This window comes from Scardinius erythrophthalmus, assembly GCF_964197995.2.
Source record: "Scardinius erythrophthalmus genome assembly, chromosome: 1".
Classification (NCBI taxonomy): Eukaryota; Metazoa; Chordata; class Actinopteri; order Cypriniformes; family Leuciscidae; genus Scardinius; species Scardinius erythrophthalmus.
The window spans coordinates 62023898-62040348 of NC_138221.1; the positions used below are offsets into that span (position 1 = coordinate 62023898).

The following is a 16451-nucleotide window of genomic DNA, read 5'->3' on the forward strand; positions in this document are numbered from 1 at the left end:
GTGGGAAGCTGTGGGTAGGTGGCTTGTGCCGGCTATCCCCGAAAGAGTGGCTGCTCCTGGCCGCATCGCGGTGGTTCGGGTTTACGAGAGAAGGGTAAACCAGCATAATCTTCGGCCCCTATGCCGTGAGCAGCAGACGACCAGCAGTGAAGCGCGATTGAACATGGCGTTACTGAATGTACAGGCGGTTGGAAACAAAACCTTTATCCTGAACGACTTCATGGCGGAAAACAAGCTGGACTTCTTGTTTTTGGCTGAGACGTGGATGAAGGTAGGAGATGTTTCACCGATGTCAGAACTTTTGCCGCAAGACTGCTTATACTTTAACACACCGCGAGAAACCGGGCGTGGAGGTGGCATTATGACTATTTTTAAGGATGATTTTAAATGTCAACAAATAGTGCTGGCCCGTTACAATAGCTTTGAACTCCAAGTGTTTCAGATTATGTCAACAAATCCTATTATTATTGCACTGGTGTATCGCCCTCCCAAGGTAAACAAAGATTTTATTTCGGAAATTTCAGATCTTTTAGGCAGACTGGCAACGCAGTTTGATCGTTTTTTAATCCTTGGGGACTTGAATGTACATCTCTGCTGTGCTAAGGATGCAGTCTCAAAGGAGTTTGTGAATGTGATGGACTCGTATGACTTAATACAATGGGTAAATGGGCCTACTCATAGATTGGGTCATATGTTGGATCTGGTTTTATCTCATAACCTGGCCATTCAGGACTTAAATGTTGAGGAAGTGCCTTTTTCAGATCATAAATCAGTGTTTTTTAATCTGTCGATTGCTAAGACTTTAATGAGGCCTCGGACAAAAAAGTGGATTAGAAAAATAACTTCTGCGACGAGTGGTGAGTTTGCAGAACTCTATGATAGAAAGTATGCAACCATATGCTCGGAAACTACACTCTGCTCTTTAAGTGTTGATGAACATCTCTTGCAATTCAAATCTGTCTGCTCGGAAATTCTTGATGTTATTGCCCCGCTCACAGTTAAACAGACTAATCATACTTCCCTGCCATGGGTAAATGATAACATTCGCACCCTGAGACGATTGTCTAGGCAGGCGGAGAGGAGATGGAGAAAATCTAAAATGCAAGTGCATTACGATTTGTTCAGAGAATCTTTGGGTGCATTTCAGAAGGGATCAAAGGATGCTAAGCACAAATTTTTTTCTGAGACGATCTTAAAGAATGCTAACAATCCCAAAGTATTATTTGATACAATCAATGCGGCTATAAATCCTTTACAAAATTTGCATTCGGACTCCTTAACTATTACCTGTGAAGAGTTTCAAAACTTTTTCAATGGGAAGGTTGAGAACATCCGGGCTCTTATACCACAGGTAGGGACTGATGCTCCCTCTCCGTCACCTTTGATCTCTCCTAGGGAGTGGAGCGATTTTTATCCACTGACTCGATCCGCTTTAGCAGAGATTGTTGCACACTTGAAACCATCCTCTTCAAAAGAAGACATTCTGCCACCTCGGCTTTTTAAGCAGATCTTAGATACTATAAATATTAATCTACTAAACTTAATTAACAAATGCTTAAGTCAGGGCGTTTGTCCAACTGACTTTAAACATGCTGTTGTGTCTCCTTTGTTAAAACGACCAAACCTCCCTATGGACAACCCAAATAATTTTAGGCCGATTTCAAATCTACCGTTTTTAGCTAAGGTGCTAGAAAAAGTTGTTTTTAAGCAACTTCAAGACCACCTGTGGTTGAATTCCATAACTGAGGTGTTTCAATCTGGATTTAAGTCAAGGCACAGCACTGAGACTGCACTGGTGAAGGTGCTCAATGACATTTTCTTGACTTTGGACAAAGGGGAAAATTCTGTATTGATGATTCTTGATCTCAGTGCTGCATTTGATATGGTGGACCACAATATTTTATTGCAGCGTCTAGAGGCTTGGGTTGGCCTAAAGGGGAATGTCCTTAAGTGGTTTTATTCATATCTTGCTGATAGATCTGTCTCTGTGTGTGTAAAAGATTGCATGTCCCGGAGGTCTCGGTTATCGTGTGGGGTCCCCCAGGGTTCGATTTTAGCTCCTATTCTGTTCTCTTTATATATACTTCCCCTTGGGTCTATTTTTCGGAAACACAATATGTCTTTTCACTGCTATGCGGATGATGTTCAGATTTATTTTTCGGTAAAACAGTCAAACAGTTATACTTTCGGTAACCTATTAGCCTGTATTGAGGAGGTAAAAGACTGGCTGGCAGCTAATTTTTTAAAACTGAATGAAGAGAAAACGGAGGTTATAGTTTTCGGCTCAAAGTCCCACTTAGTGTCTGAGCGATTAAAAGATACTCCCCTGGCGGTTGAAATCTCTGAAAAGGTCAAAAGCCTTGGTTTTATCTTGGACTCGGAGCTAAAGATGGATAAACAAATAAATTCGGTGGTTAAATCTAGTTTTTTTCACTTAAAACTTTTAGCAAAAACCAAACCATTTTTATCTCCAACAGATTTTGAAAGAGCTATTTCTGCGGTCGTTTTTTCGAGAATGGATTATTGTAATTCACTGTATGCTGGGATTGACAAAAAAGCTCTGGCACGCTTGCAAAACATACAAAATGCTGCAGCCAGGTTGATTAAGTCAGCGAAGAAAATGGATCATGTTACACCTCTTTTGAGATCCTTAAATTGGCTGCCAGTCGAGTATAGAGTGCATTATAAGATCATTGTCTTGGTTTTTAAAGCACTACATAAATTGGCACCACCATATCTTTCTGAGTTGTTGTCGGTATATATTCCGTCTAGGTCATTGAGATCGGAAAATTTAAATCTCCTTGTGACTGTCAGAACAAACTCTAAACGGAAAGGTGACAGAGCGTTTTCTCGAGTCGGTCCTACACTGTGGAATAACCTCCCGTTTTCTGTCAGATCAGCAAAGTCGTTGGCTGTCTTTAAGACGTTGTTAAAAACCCATTTATTAGATGTTGCATGGGGTGCAGGCTGAAGTGTCCTGGCACTTTTGTGTGTGTTATAGTATAGCTGTCTCTTGTCATATGTTTTTACTTTCAACTGCTTGTTTCTATGTATAGTTTTTTAATACGTGTTTTATTATATTGTCTGTAAAGCACCTTGGGCAACTTCTGTTGTATAATGTGTGCTATATAAATAAATAAAGAAAGAAAGAAAGAAAAAACAATGCTCACCCCACGTGCGTCTCCTGCACAAAGGACTTCCTGATCCAGGCAGAAGAGAACGGTACTCAAAGAATCCAAGGTCCAGTCAAATGATTATAAAAAATGTTTAACAAACTTTATTAAAAATAATCAAATGAAAAGGATACTTGTTACAGATTATAAATGAGTACTAATTAACAGATTTAAAAAATAGCTAAAGATAGCATGCTTATTGCGTCTAGTAAATCTGCGTACTAGACTGTTGGTTGCAAGGAAGAGCAATAAATCTTCCTTTGTTTGCGTCTTATATAGTCTTGAGTTCCTTTGAACTCAGGTTCTGCCTTTAAAATAGTTTTCCACACACTTATTCCAGCAAAGCTCTAAAAAGCAATTCTAACGGCATAGCATCTAACAGTTGTTGATACTGATCTTCCGCACAAGCTCAAGCATTTCGGCTTCCGTCATCTCATGCAGGGTAGGTGGCTTCCTGTCCTGTTGCATCACCCCAGAAACGACGTTTGCAAAGGAAATGTCACCTTCACACACTCTGTGGATAGAGTTCTTCACACTTTCTTTCCTTCCTTCAAAAACCTTATTGCAAGTACAAATAAATACAATATCACAATATTTTTTGATCATGTTCTATGTGTTTGTTTTGTATGTCACATGTGACGACTTGCCCCAAACTGACGTGTGCTAATGTTGGCTAAATCTCAAAGTTAGCTCAACATAGCACTTTAGTTAAAGTATCAAAAGACACATTATTGTCTCCTCTATTTTGTGCAAAATAATAATTTTTAACATTAATACCTAACAAAGTTGTATTGCATAAAATGTAAAGTGCAAATGTTTTACTTTTTAAGTAGAAAAATAAGAAGATTGTGCTAACCTCAGATTAGAGGGATCTTGACCACATGTGAACAGGAAGTTGACTATAGAAGAAGAAGTCACACAAAGTGGCTATTTGATTTTTGAGACATAGCCTGTAGTGTTGGAGTTATGAACAGTGTGACAACTTACCCCGCTCTCCCTACTGTATAACGCAGAATTTAAGGTATTGATTTATTCATGTGCTTGGAACTCGTATTTACAATGTTTTTGACTCCACTAGGGCACATAAACACAGCAGTAAAGTGACTCTCCTTCACCAGGAATGAGGAAGCTGCTTTACAGACACTCCTGTTTTACACACGTCACTCAAACACAGAAGCAGGAAACTATTTCAACTCCTCAGTTCAGAGAAACAGAAACTGAAGTATTGTTGAGCTGTTGTGTGTTTGTGTCTCTCTGTATTCATGCAGTAAAATGGCAGAAGCCAGATTTTCTCAGGATGAGTTCACATGTCCAGTGTGTCTGGATCTCCTGAAGGATCCAGTGGCTATCCACTGTGGACACAGTTACTGTAAGATCTGTATTACAGACTGCTGGGATCAGGAGGATGAGAAGAGAGTCTACAGCTGCCCTCAGTGCAGACAGACCTTCAGTCCAAGACCTGCTTTAGCTAAAAACACCATTCTGGCTGAACTGGTGGAGAAACTGAAGAAGACTAAACTTCCTGCTGACTGTTACGCTGGATCTGGAGACGTGCAGTGTGACGTCTGTACTGGAAGAAAATACAAAGCCGTCAAGTCCTGTCTGGTGTGTCAGGAATCTTACTGTCAAACTCATTTTGACCGTCATGAGGAATTTCTCTCTCGTAAGCAACACAAAGTGATTGATGCCACTGGACGACTGCAGGACATGATCTGCCGTAAACATGATAAAGAGCTAGAAATGTTCTGTATCACTGATCAACAGTGCATCTGTGTTTTGTGTAAAGAGTATGAACATAAAAACCACAACACTGTATCAACTGCAGAACAGAGGACAGAGAAACAGGTATGAACTGAGAGAGATTGATCACACAGAAATGAAAGTGTCTTTATTTACTCACTCATTTACTCATGTTGTTCCAAACCGGTTTGACTGAGTTTCTTCTGTGGAATATAAAAGAGGATATTTTGAAGAATGTCTCGTCTATTTTAGTTTATACATTGAAAGTCATTGAGAAAGTCATTGGAGTGAAAAGTTTCAAGCTCCAAAAAGAAGAAAAAGCATAAAAGTAATCTAAACAACTAGTGGTTAAAGAAAGAAGTACGCTTAAGTGTGTTGACATATTTAAAAAAAAAAGAAAACTGTACTTGCAGATAATATAATATTAATGAAATGAAAGGCCACTTAAGTGCACTTAAAGAGTAAATGTTCATGACTGTTTCATAAGTACACTTTATAAAGTACACTTTTTATACTTTTTACATTATATACTTAAATCTTACTTAAGTGGGTCAAAAAGTAATTCTTAAGTTCAGCTAATTGCTTTATATTTACATTTAAACTATAATACATTTTCATTTAATAGCAATTAACATGCAATTATGTGTCTGAAAACATTATGTTCAGTTCACACTTATTTCACAATTATATTCTTTTAAAGTATATAATATTCTTTTATAATTTCCAAAATACACTCTTTAAAATATTCTACTTTTAAAAGAGCCAAATTTTGAATCACAAATCAAATCAAATCATTGATAAACTCATGTATGTGGAGCTCAAATCAAATATGATGACATCAAAAACATCAAACTTCACTGGTGTTTGTGTCATGACATCATGGTGTTTAGTCATGTGACTGTGACATGAAAGAACCAATGAGGTTTGATGTTATTGACGTGTCACCATATTTTATTTGGCCTCTGTAACCCGCTGAGACATTCTTCTAAATATCTTCTGTTGTGTCTCACAATAGACAGAAAGTCATACAGGTTTGGAGCGACATGAGGGAGAGTAAATGATGATACTAATGATATAAAACTAGGCACTGATGAAATACTGCTGACATTCATTTCAGGAAACCATGAATCTGTGGTTTGAACCAGACAGTAAAAACTGACCATGCAAGATCTTTAACCACTTCACTAACTCTGGATTCATGTAACTTTAATGTTTGTATGACAGTAGTTTTATGTGTCATTCCCTGTCATTGGTTTGTCCTCCAGAAACAGCTGAAGGAGACGCAGATGAAGATCCGTCAGAGAATCCAGCAGAGACAGAAAGATCTTCAGCATCTGAGAGAGGCTGTGAAGTCTCATAAGGTGAGTCTGGAGAAGAAGAGAAGTTTGAGACGTCTCAGTTTGGACTCTGTCAGTCGTGCTGAAGCCACTGTGTGATTGTGATGTGTGTGTAACAGCGCTCTGCACAGACAGCAGTGGAGGACAGTGAGAGGATCTTCACTGAGATCATCCGCTCCATTGAGAGAAGCCGCTCTGAGGTCACACAGCGGATCAGAGATCAGGAAAAGACTGCAGTGAGTCGAGCTGAAGGACGACTGGAGCGACTGGAGCAGGAGATCAATGATCTGAGGAGGAGAGACGCTGAGCTGGAGCAGCTTTCACACACACAAGATCACATCCAGTTCCTGCAGGTAACAGAGATCTAGAAGAACAGGATCATAGTGGACTTGAGCAAGATCCTGCTATGACAGAGAAACATTTCATGAGAGCAGAATGAGCCGTTGACTGAGATGTTGTCAGGAATTCAGTCAGATTCAGTCAAGTGTTGTGTTATCATATAATCATCAGTCAGACTCTCATCTGATCATCTTCTGTTTAAAGAGACACACTTACAAAGCCCTGGGTAATTTACCATTAAATATGAACTCATTTTTCCTTCTGGTTTCTTCTGTCTTGATGAAATCAGTGAACTTGATGGTATCAATATCCAGCCAACTAGATTTTTCATAATCTTTTTAATGAAATCTTTTATTTCTACTAAAATAATTTCAGTAATTGGCACCAAAATTGGGTCAGGTGATCTTCAAAGTTGATAATATTGATAATTGATCAAATTAAACAAGCAATTTTCAATAGAAATTACATTGAGTATATTTTAGTTTATCATAAATGTGTTATAAACATTAATTAATTTATTTAATTCATTACATTAATTTAATTAAAATAATTATTTTAATTATAATTTTAAAATTAATTAAGTGTCTGAAAGCATTACATTCAATCTGCTCTTAAGTATATATATATATATATTATTATTATTATTATTAAGTGTGAAATACTAGAGTTTGTAGCATTAAATGATGAATATGAGGAGAATGTGCTGATTGTGTGAAAGTGCTGGATTGAAGCGAGTCACTGAAGAGAAGTCAAGTCAACAAGAGCCGCTCAGATCTGATATAGTGCAGGTTATTGGCTGAAGTGTGGAGATGATGAGTTTTGATTTCTGTTTTCTGTAGAGTTTCCAGTCTCTCTCAGCACCTCCTGAATCTACAGACGAACCCGACGTTTCCTTCAGTTCTCTCTCCTCTTTTGATGGCATGAGAGAATCTGTCCGTCAGCTGAGAGACAAACTGGAGGATTTCTGCAAAGAGGAGATCAAGAAGATCTCAGATGGAGGTAAAGTCCTGCGCCTCGTTTATACAGACGTGTGGAGAAAGATCCCAAATCTGAATGTACAACCGTTTCTGAAATGTTCCTATGATTTATAAAACATCCATTTGCACAAAAATGTCCTTAAATGCATCCCAGTTTTAAATCACAGTTATTAATAAATTAAATTCAAGTCCATCAAATCCTCCTACAGAACGGCCACAAATATCTCTTGATGATTCAGAAATACGGACTCATCATCGTGGACAAGCGTTTATACACACATGACGGAGGATGAAATCCATGAAATTTAGGATCAATCCGATTTGTGTGTTTTATAAATGAAGCCTCTGGAGATTATTAATCTGCTCTCAGAAATGAGTCCATCATCTAATATTATAGAACATCATATTAGAAATGTCTCAGAAATGAATGTATTTTATCTTGTCATTTCTCTTCACACTGTTCATGTCTGTTTATTTCTACAGTCACTTTCACCAACATGAATCCCAAGACCAGGAACGACTTCCTACAATGTGAGTCACTAGAAAACAAGCAGAAAAACTCACTGAATGTGTTCATGTTCTTCCTGTAGAAGGAGAAATAAATCATGATAGAAGAGTTTTATAATTGATCATGTAAATGAGTTGCACAGGATATTTGGTCAGCTGTACTGAGACACTGATGATACACTGAACATTGATTCATGAAGAGTTCAGATACAGTAAAAGATCAGACAGATTCATAATTCCTGATTCTGATGTGTTTTCTCTCCATCAGATTCCCATCAGCTCACTCTGGATCTGAACACAGTGAATAAACACCTCAGTCTGTCTGAGAGGAACAGAGTGATTACTAACACTGGCACAGAGCAGCCGTATCCTGATCATCCAGACAGATTTGATCATTGGTGGCAGGTGTTGTGTAGAGAGAGTGTGTGTGGACGCTGTTACTGGGAGATTGAGTGGACTGGGAATGGTGTGTATATATCAGTGTCATATAAGAGCATCGGCAGGAAGGGAGAGGGTTATGAGTGTGCGTTTGGACGTAATGATCAGTCCTGGAGTTTGGAGTGCTCTTCCTCCAGTTACACATTCTGGCACAATAACATAGGCACTGATCTCCCTGTAAAGTCCATCAGCAGAAGAATAGGAGTGTATGTGGATCACAGTGCAGGAACTCTGTCCTTCTACAGCGTCTCTGACACAATGAGCCTCATCCACACAGTCCAGACCACATTCACTCAGCCGCTCTATCCTGGGTTTTGGGTTTATTACCAAGGATCATCAGTGAAACTGTGTTGATGTTTCAGAACAGATTGTAGAGAGATTTTACCCATAATACTTTGAGCTGCACGATAAATCATAACAGTGAGATACAGAGACTCTTATTTCCTCTTCATTACGTTAATACTGATGAACTTCACTGAAATAAAACAGAATAAATCTATCAAATCCAATAAGGGGAGAGAGTGTGTGTGTGTGTGTGTGTGTGTGTGTGTGTGTGTGTGCGTGTGTGTGTGTGTGCACTTCAACTAACTGTTTTGATGAAAACCTTTCATTTGTTTTGTTTTTTTGTTTTAAATACATACATAATTTTTATTAACAAACATAACTAACAAAATAATCTTTCAGTTGAAATAAAACAGAAGGTTCATTACAAAATGAAAAGGAATAATGAATAATGAAATAACAGAAATGGTTGTGAACAATGTAAGGAGTGAAGATGTGTAAAATGACATTAGTAGTGGAGAAAATAGTGCTGGAAAACAATCACAGTTCATAATGTGAGGAAAATTGTGATGCAGAAGATGAGGGATGAAGAAGCACTTTCTGAGATTTCAGATATTGGGTCACAAGGAAATCATGAACTCTTTACAAGAAATAAATGACTTTCACAACGTTTGATAAAGTTGTTGTCAGTTTTGAGTGATGCTGCAAAAGAATCATTGAATCAGAGCTTTCATTGTCTCAAGGCACACTATACATACTAAACATATACATAAACATATACATAAACATATAGGCTATTAATAAAATTACTATAAACAGTTTTAACAGTGTGTGTGTGATGATTCAAAAATGATGAATCATTCGAAATTCATATTTGCGAATAAACTGAATCAAAACAAATTCTGCTAATTAAAGGGTTAGTTCATCCAAAAATATTTTTCTTACACGAAAGCATCGCTTCGCTTCAGAAGGCCTTTATTAACCAGAGCCGTGTGGAGCACTTTATGATGGAGAGATGCACTTTTATGATGGATAGATGCACTTTTATGGACTTCAAAACAGAAACAACCATTCACTGCCATTATAAAGCTTGGAAGAGCCAGGACATTTTTAATGTAACTCTGATTGTATTCCTCTGAAAGTAGAATGTCATACACACCTAGGATGACTGAGGGTGAGTAAATCATGGAGATGGGTCTGTCTGCGGACTGCAAGAGAAGGGCGTAACTTGAAGTTGTCCAAGTCACACAGAACCACGCGATATGTCAAATTCAAAATGAGATGTTGTCGGCAAGATGGCAGCTCGTATAGAGACAACGGTAAGATTATTTTCCAGAGATAACCATTTAAATGGAGGTGTATAAGTCATATTGCCGCTTTTTACATTGCAGCGAGGGCAGAGCAAAGCGTTTGAGCTTGTCAATCTGTGTCCATTTGAATGTCCCACAGATGCCAGCAACGCAACACAGTAGTAGATCGCCCTGGAGTGATTACTTGCCATTATTAAAATGTAAATGCATGGGTTAGATGTCACCTAATAGATGTAAATGCATAGATGTTGCCAAATTGAGTGTTTTCTATACCAGTTTACGACAGTTTCCTCTTTGATTTTTGTGCAGCTGTGGTGCTTTTGAGTGACGATTCCTCATTTGTCCTTTATCTGTCCATGTTTGGGCCTAAGTTATGATTCAAGTCCAGGTTCTAGTGCTAACATTTAATCATCATAAAATAATATTTACTTCTACAATAGACTAATGTTTTGTTTTAGACAATAAGTGTTTCTTTTAATTTCACAATTTCTTGATGTGGTGGCACACTACTAAAATGAATACTGAGGAAACACTGATACCAGAAAATTTAGTTAATAAAAAATAAATAAATAAAAATCTGAACATATTTTACACATGAACCCCTCTCTTCTTTTGTCATCAGGAGTGGTAAACTGGAACACATTTTCAGAGGAGCATTGAAGGACCTGCAGAGCTCCGTATCTAATCTCCTGTTGCATTCAATGCAATTCTCTCTACAAAGACTGTGAAATACAGGGGATGTGGACAGAGGGGAAAACTACAAGGATTAGATCCTTTCTGAGATCTGATGTTCTATTGGATGTAATGTTGCAGCAGTGGCCCAGAACAGACAATATTAGTGCCAGAACATATTAGTGTAGTGAAGATGTGAGAGAGAACCCAAAAGCGAGATACGGCAAAAACAGTCTTTAATATAATCAAGGAGCTGTCCACAGGTAATCAAACAAACAGAAAAACTTTGGTTAAGTCTGTAGATAACAGAAAATGCCAGACGGCTGGAAATGTCAATGTGAACACAAATCTTCTCTTTTGGACAGCACAGCGCAGGAAGCGGCACAGGATCCCATGCAGAGGAAAGCGACCGACGGGAGAACAGAGGGAGCAGGCGGCTGGATGCAGGCGCTGAACAGGTACTCTGCGTCTAGTAAGCTGGATAGAGTTCAGAGAGCGTGTAACAGCAACAACAGATTAATACCCGTAGTAGATGATGCTCCAGCAAGAGCGGAGACAGAACAGGACAAGACAAGACACGAAAGGTAAGAGAGTAGCGAAGCGCATGTAGGTATAATGGAATAATCTGACAATGAGACAGGAAAAGAGAGAGCTAGAAAAAGCAGAAAGAATTAGTGGGAAAGAGGGAACAGGTGGGGGCAAATTAGCGCGGAGAGGAGGAGAGTGGAAACAGCTGAGAGTGATGAGACAAAGGGAGAGAGTGTGTGTGTGTGTGTGTGACCAAAAGAGGGAGACAGAGAAGGAGAAGGAACCAGGATCATGACAGTGATCTCACCCTGTTCCAAGTGCGCTTACAGCGGCTGATAAAGGCCTGAATGGACGGAAAATTAGATTCAGTGTCTTGTGACAAAAATAAAGGAGGTTGGTAAACGAGACAACTGTGAAAAGGCGAGAGACCTGTGGCAGAAGATAGGAGAGCGTTATGTGCATATTCTGCCCAGGCGAGTTGCTCTGACCAGGACGCGGGATTACGAAAGGCTAGGCTGCGAAGGATGCAGGCAACAATTTGGTTGGCCCGCTCGGCCTGTCCGTTAGTCTGGGGGTGAAAACCCGACGAAAGGCTGGTGGTAGCCCCGATCAACCGGCAGAACTCTCTCCAGAATTGCGAGGTGAACTGCGGGCCCCTATCCGAAACAACGTCAGTGGGCAGACCGTGAAGCTTAAATACATGATCAACCATGATCTGGGCAGTCTCTTTGGCCGAGAGGAGTTTGGTGAGCGGAATGAAATGAGCAGATTTTGAAAAGCGGTCGACTACAGTTAGGATGACTGTATTACCAGCCGAAGAGGGGAGACCGGTGATAAAATCAAGACCGATATGGGACCACGGACAAGTGGGTACAGGCAAGGGCCGAAGCAGACCAGCGGGGGGAGAATTTCCTGCCTTGGTCTGGGCGCAAGTAACGCAAGAGGCGATGAAGCGGTGCGTGTCACGATCCAAAGTAGGCCACCAAAAGCGTTGACGGATAGAAGCGAGTGAGCCCCGCATGCCGGGATGGGCAGCTAATTTGGAAGAATGTCCCCACTGAAGGACAGCTAGACGCGGAGACACGGGAACAAAAAGAAGACCCTTAGGATAATTGCTCGGAACGGTAGTTCGAGAAAGAGAACGTTTAACCAGCTTTTTGATTCCCCAAACGGTCGCACCCACTACCCGGCTGGAGGGAACAATAACCTCCTGGGTCGCGGTAGAGGTAGAGGAGTCGAAGAGGCGGGAGAGCACATCAGGTTTAGTATTCTTAGAACCGGGGCGGTATGAAATCGAGAAATCGAAGCGCGTAAAAAACAATGCCCAGCGCGCTCGACGAGCGTTCAATCTTTTAGCGGAACGAATATATTCCAAATTCCGATGATCAGTCCACACGATAAAAGGGATGGAGGATCCCTCTAACCATTGCGGCCATTCACCTAAAGCCAAACGAATGGCGAGGAGCTCGCGATTGCCGACATCGTAGTTTCGTTCAGCTTGAGAGAGACGGTGCGAAAAGAAAAGCGCAGGGATGTACCTTTCCGTCAGCGGCGGAGCGCTGGGAATGGACCACTCCGACCCCCACCTCAGACGCGTCGACCTCGGCGATGAATTGTCTCGCAATGTCGGAGGTGAGCAGGATAGGTGCGGTGGTAAAGAGGGTCTTTAGCTGATCAAAAGCTCCTTGAGCAGGTTCTGACAATCTAAAACTGGACTTGATCGAGGTTAAAGCAGTGGGGGGTGCGGCCACTTGGCTAAAATTTCGTATGAAACGACGGTAAAAATTAGCAAAGCCGAGAAAGCGTTGAAGCGCGACACGAGAGTCGGGTACGGGCCAGTCAGTGACTGCCTGGACCTTAGCCGGGTCCATACTGATCCCCTCTGCCGAAATGACTGAGCCCAGGAACGTAACTGAAGACGAAAAGAGCACTTCTCTGCCTTGACATAGAGTCGATTCTCTAACAACCGTTGGAGGACATGGCGAACGTGTTGGACATGAATTTGGAGGGAGGGAGAGAAAATCTAAATGTCGTTGAGATAGACAAAAACAGAGATGTTTAGCATGTCTCGAAGGACGTCATTGACAAGGGCTTGAAATACTGCGGGGGCGTTGACCAAACCGAAAGGAAGAACCCTGTATTCAAAGTGACCGAGGGGCTTGTTAAAGGCGGTCTTCCATTCGTCCCCTTCCTTTATACGAACTAGATGATAGGCGTTACGGAGATCGAGTTTGGAAAAGAGGCTGAAGGCTGACGACATCAGTGGCAAGGGGTAGCGATTCTTGACAGTGATCTCGTTCAGCCCCCGATAGTCTATACAAGGATGCAAAGAACCATCCTTCTTCTTAACAAAAAAAAAAAAAAAAAACACCCCGGCAGGAGACGAAGAGGGGACAATGGTACCGGTCAGACAGATAACTTTCAAGCGCCTTGCGTTCAGGAGTTGACAAAGAATACAATCTACCCCGCGGGGGCGTTGTTACCGGGAGAAGATCTATGCTACAATCGTACTGGCGATGAGGGGAGTGAGAAGTGGCCCGGGAACGACTAAAAACCTCCCGCAGATCGTGATATTCCTCCGGAACTCCAGACAAATCACCCGGCTCCTCCTGAAAAACAGAGACAGAAGAAATGGGAGGAACAGCAGAAGTTAAACACTCAACATGACATGACAGTTTCCAGGACAAAATAGAGCCGTTGGACCAGTTAATTTGAGGATTATGTAGAACTAGCCATGGATGGCCTAGAACCACAGGAGTGAAGGGCGAATGGAAAATAAAAAAAGAAATAGTCTCTGTATGGTTTCCCGAGACAGTGAGAGTCAGATGAACAGTTTCTTTCTGCACCCTAGGAAGGGTACTGCCATCAAGGGCGAATAGGGGGGGTAGAGTCTTTTAACCCTCTGGGGACCAAGCTGTTTTTGGGGTCGTTGAGATGTTCTGACATGCTCTGACATTTGTGCTTTTTTCAGTTATTTATAAACATGTTAATGGCAAAGGTGTAAATTCACTCTATATAGCACAAACAGGCCTACCATAATATGCGAGCAACGTGTATGTAGATGTTTGTATTTTTAAGAGAATAATGTTTATGCGTGGTTTTTGGAAAAAATTAAAATGAAAGTTGCTGAATTAAGACCACAAAACACATATTAAATATCTGTCCACAAGACTTTTGATTAATTGATGTTGTCCCTTTGAGTTCTAGCTTCAAAATGATCTGAAAATCATCCTGCCTAATCTTTCACATAAAACACAACATTGATTTAAACATTGTAAAACAGTTTTTTTGTCAGAAGAGGTTTATGCGTGGGAGTGGTAATGGGTCATCAATATTAATGAGATTCAGACCAGGGGTGTGACATAGACGCTCCCCCAAGTGCTAATTGGGCCATCAAGTGAGGCAGCCTTAAAGAATGAGGAGATTCAAATGTTTTGTTTTTCAATCTGTTTTATTGTAATTTTGTAAAAACAAAAGGTATCTCACAGTAAATGCTTATGCTCCGTTGAGCTCTAAGCAAATCAAATGTGACCAAAATAAATAATGCATAACTGATGGACATTTAGCAATGCTGATAAAGCAACACAATATAAGCTCTTTTATATTAACATTACCAATCAATAATTGTTATATTGTGCATGCATAACACCACATTTTTTGCAAAGCCACACAGGCACATATAGGCTACATTTGTATCATCACGAAGTATATAAACAAAAATGTAACTAACATCTGTAAAATAGTAGATAAATATGTACTTACTCTTTTTGATTTCCGTTGCTACGGCGTGTCCTGCGAGTTGCAGTGGAAGGCGAGAGTGAACAAGCTACTTTCCTTTTAAAAAAAGTTAAAAACTGTTATTATCATATATTTTACAGAGTACCATTCCAGCACATGCATAACTGATGGACATTTAGCAATGCTGATAACATAAAACATATGTAACATCAACCAATCTCCAAAAATAAATAATAAAGTCATACAGGCTCATATTATTAACACTAAGTATAAACAAAATGTAACTAACATCTGTAAAATAGTGGGTAAATATGTACTTACTCTTTCTGATTTCTGACTGTGTTGCTAAGCGCACTCCGAGTTGCAGGCGGACGTAGTGATGACGCTACATTCCTTTTAAAAAAGTTGAAGAATATTATTACATAAATATAACTATAGTAGAATTAGTCTATAATGAATAACTGATGTAAATAATTTTAGACGCGTGCAATAAGCCTATATGCGTGTCAATGGGCCATTACCGGAGAGGCACACCGCAAACATTAGCCTAACACATTTGTGCACTTCATTAACTGGGTATATTTACACATTTCAGCACATTTACACACATTTACAACTGATATTTGCGAGCATGCATCGTTAATGATAATGAGGCAGCATTTATATAGTCAAAATATAATCTAAACACCTACTAGGCCTACTTTCTAAATTCTATCTTTCATACATAATGATCTAAACATATCATTTAGGCTACACATACAAATACAAATTTCCTAACCAAGGGGTGTAGCATATGTACACAAAAAAAAAAACAAAAAAAAAACATTTTTGACGTTGAAATGGTACGAGATATTAAATTCATGGTATAGATATGCACTTTCATTAGATCGTGTTGAATATAGGTAGATAGCCTATCAAATGTCAATACTCTGGATGGCAAGTCCACCCAGTATAATATGTAAGCTCATGTTTTGAATAGCTTGTCAACTAATGCAAGTAAGAATAAATACTTACTCATCCGAAATTCTATCCACGGCTGGATCAAGACGCTCTTCAAAATACAAACGGTCGTCATCAGAGTATTCGCGCTCCTCTTCGGATGAAAATGTGGACTCTTCGTCGCTAGTATCCAGGACGAACTGAAGGGCTTCCGCACCGGTGTACCGTGTCATCTTCCCAACGCGCAGGTGACTGAATGATGAAACTTGAAGCTTTTAATGTATTTGCTTGGGGGCGTTTACCTGTTTTGCATAGACGGCTTAACACATTATCTTATGAATAGCGCGCTCCGTGAGTAGGCGTGAACGAATTAAAGTCAATAAGCTCGTAATGAGCTCTACTGGAATCGCTCTCTTTTTATACAGATTACAGAAGCTGATAATATTTGTTTTTTATATAAATTACTTCATT

The 16451-nt window shown here is 40.0% G+C and overlaps 1 protein-coding gene across 1 annotated transcript; it reads left to right on the forward strand.

The window, feature by feature from the left end:
- Positions 1 to 3612: 3612 nt before the first annotated feature.
- LOC308702665 (tripartite motif-containing protein 16-like protein) lies at positions 3613 to 15836 on the forward strand. The gene is made up of 9 exons (XM_081385683.1): positions 3613 to 3737; positions 4252 to 5018; positions 6179 to 6274; positions 6370 to 6603; positions 7429 to 7588; positions 8050 to 8097; positions 8342 to 10112; positions 10726 to 11038; positions 11141 to 15836. Exons 2-7 carry the CDS (start codon positions 4446 to 4448, stop codon positions 8863 to 8865), a joined length of 1635 nt encoding a protein of 544 aa, XP_081241809.1. The 5' UTR covers positions 3613 to 3737; positions 4252 to 4445; the 3' UTR covers positions 8866 to 10112; positions 10726 to 11038; positions 11141 to 15836.
- The last annotated feature ends 615 nt before the right edge of the window (positions 15837 to 16451 follow it).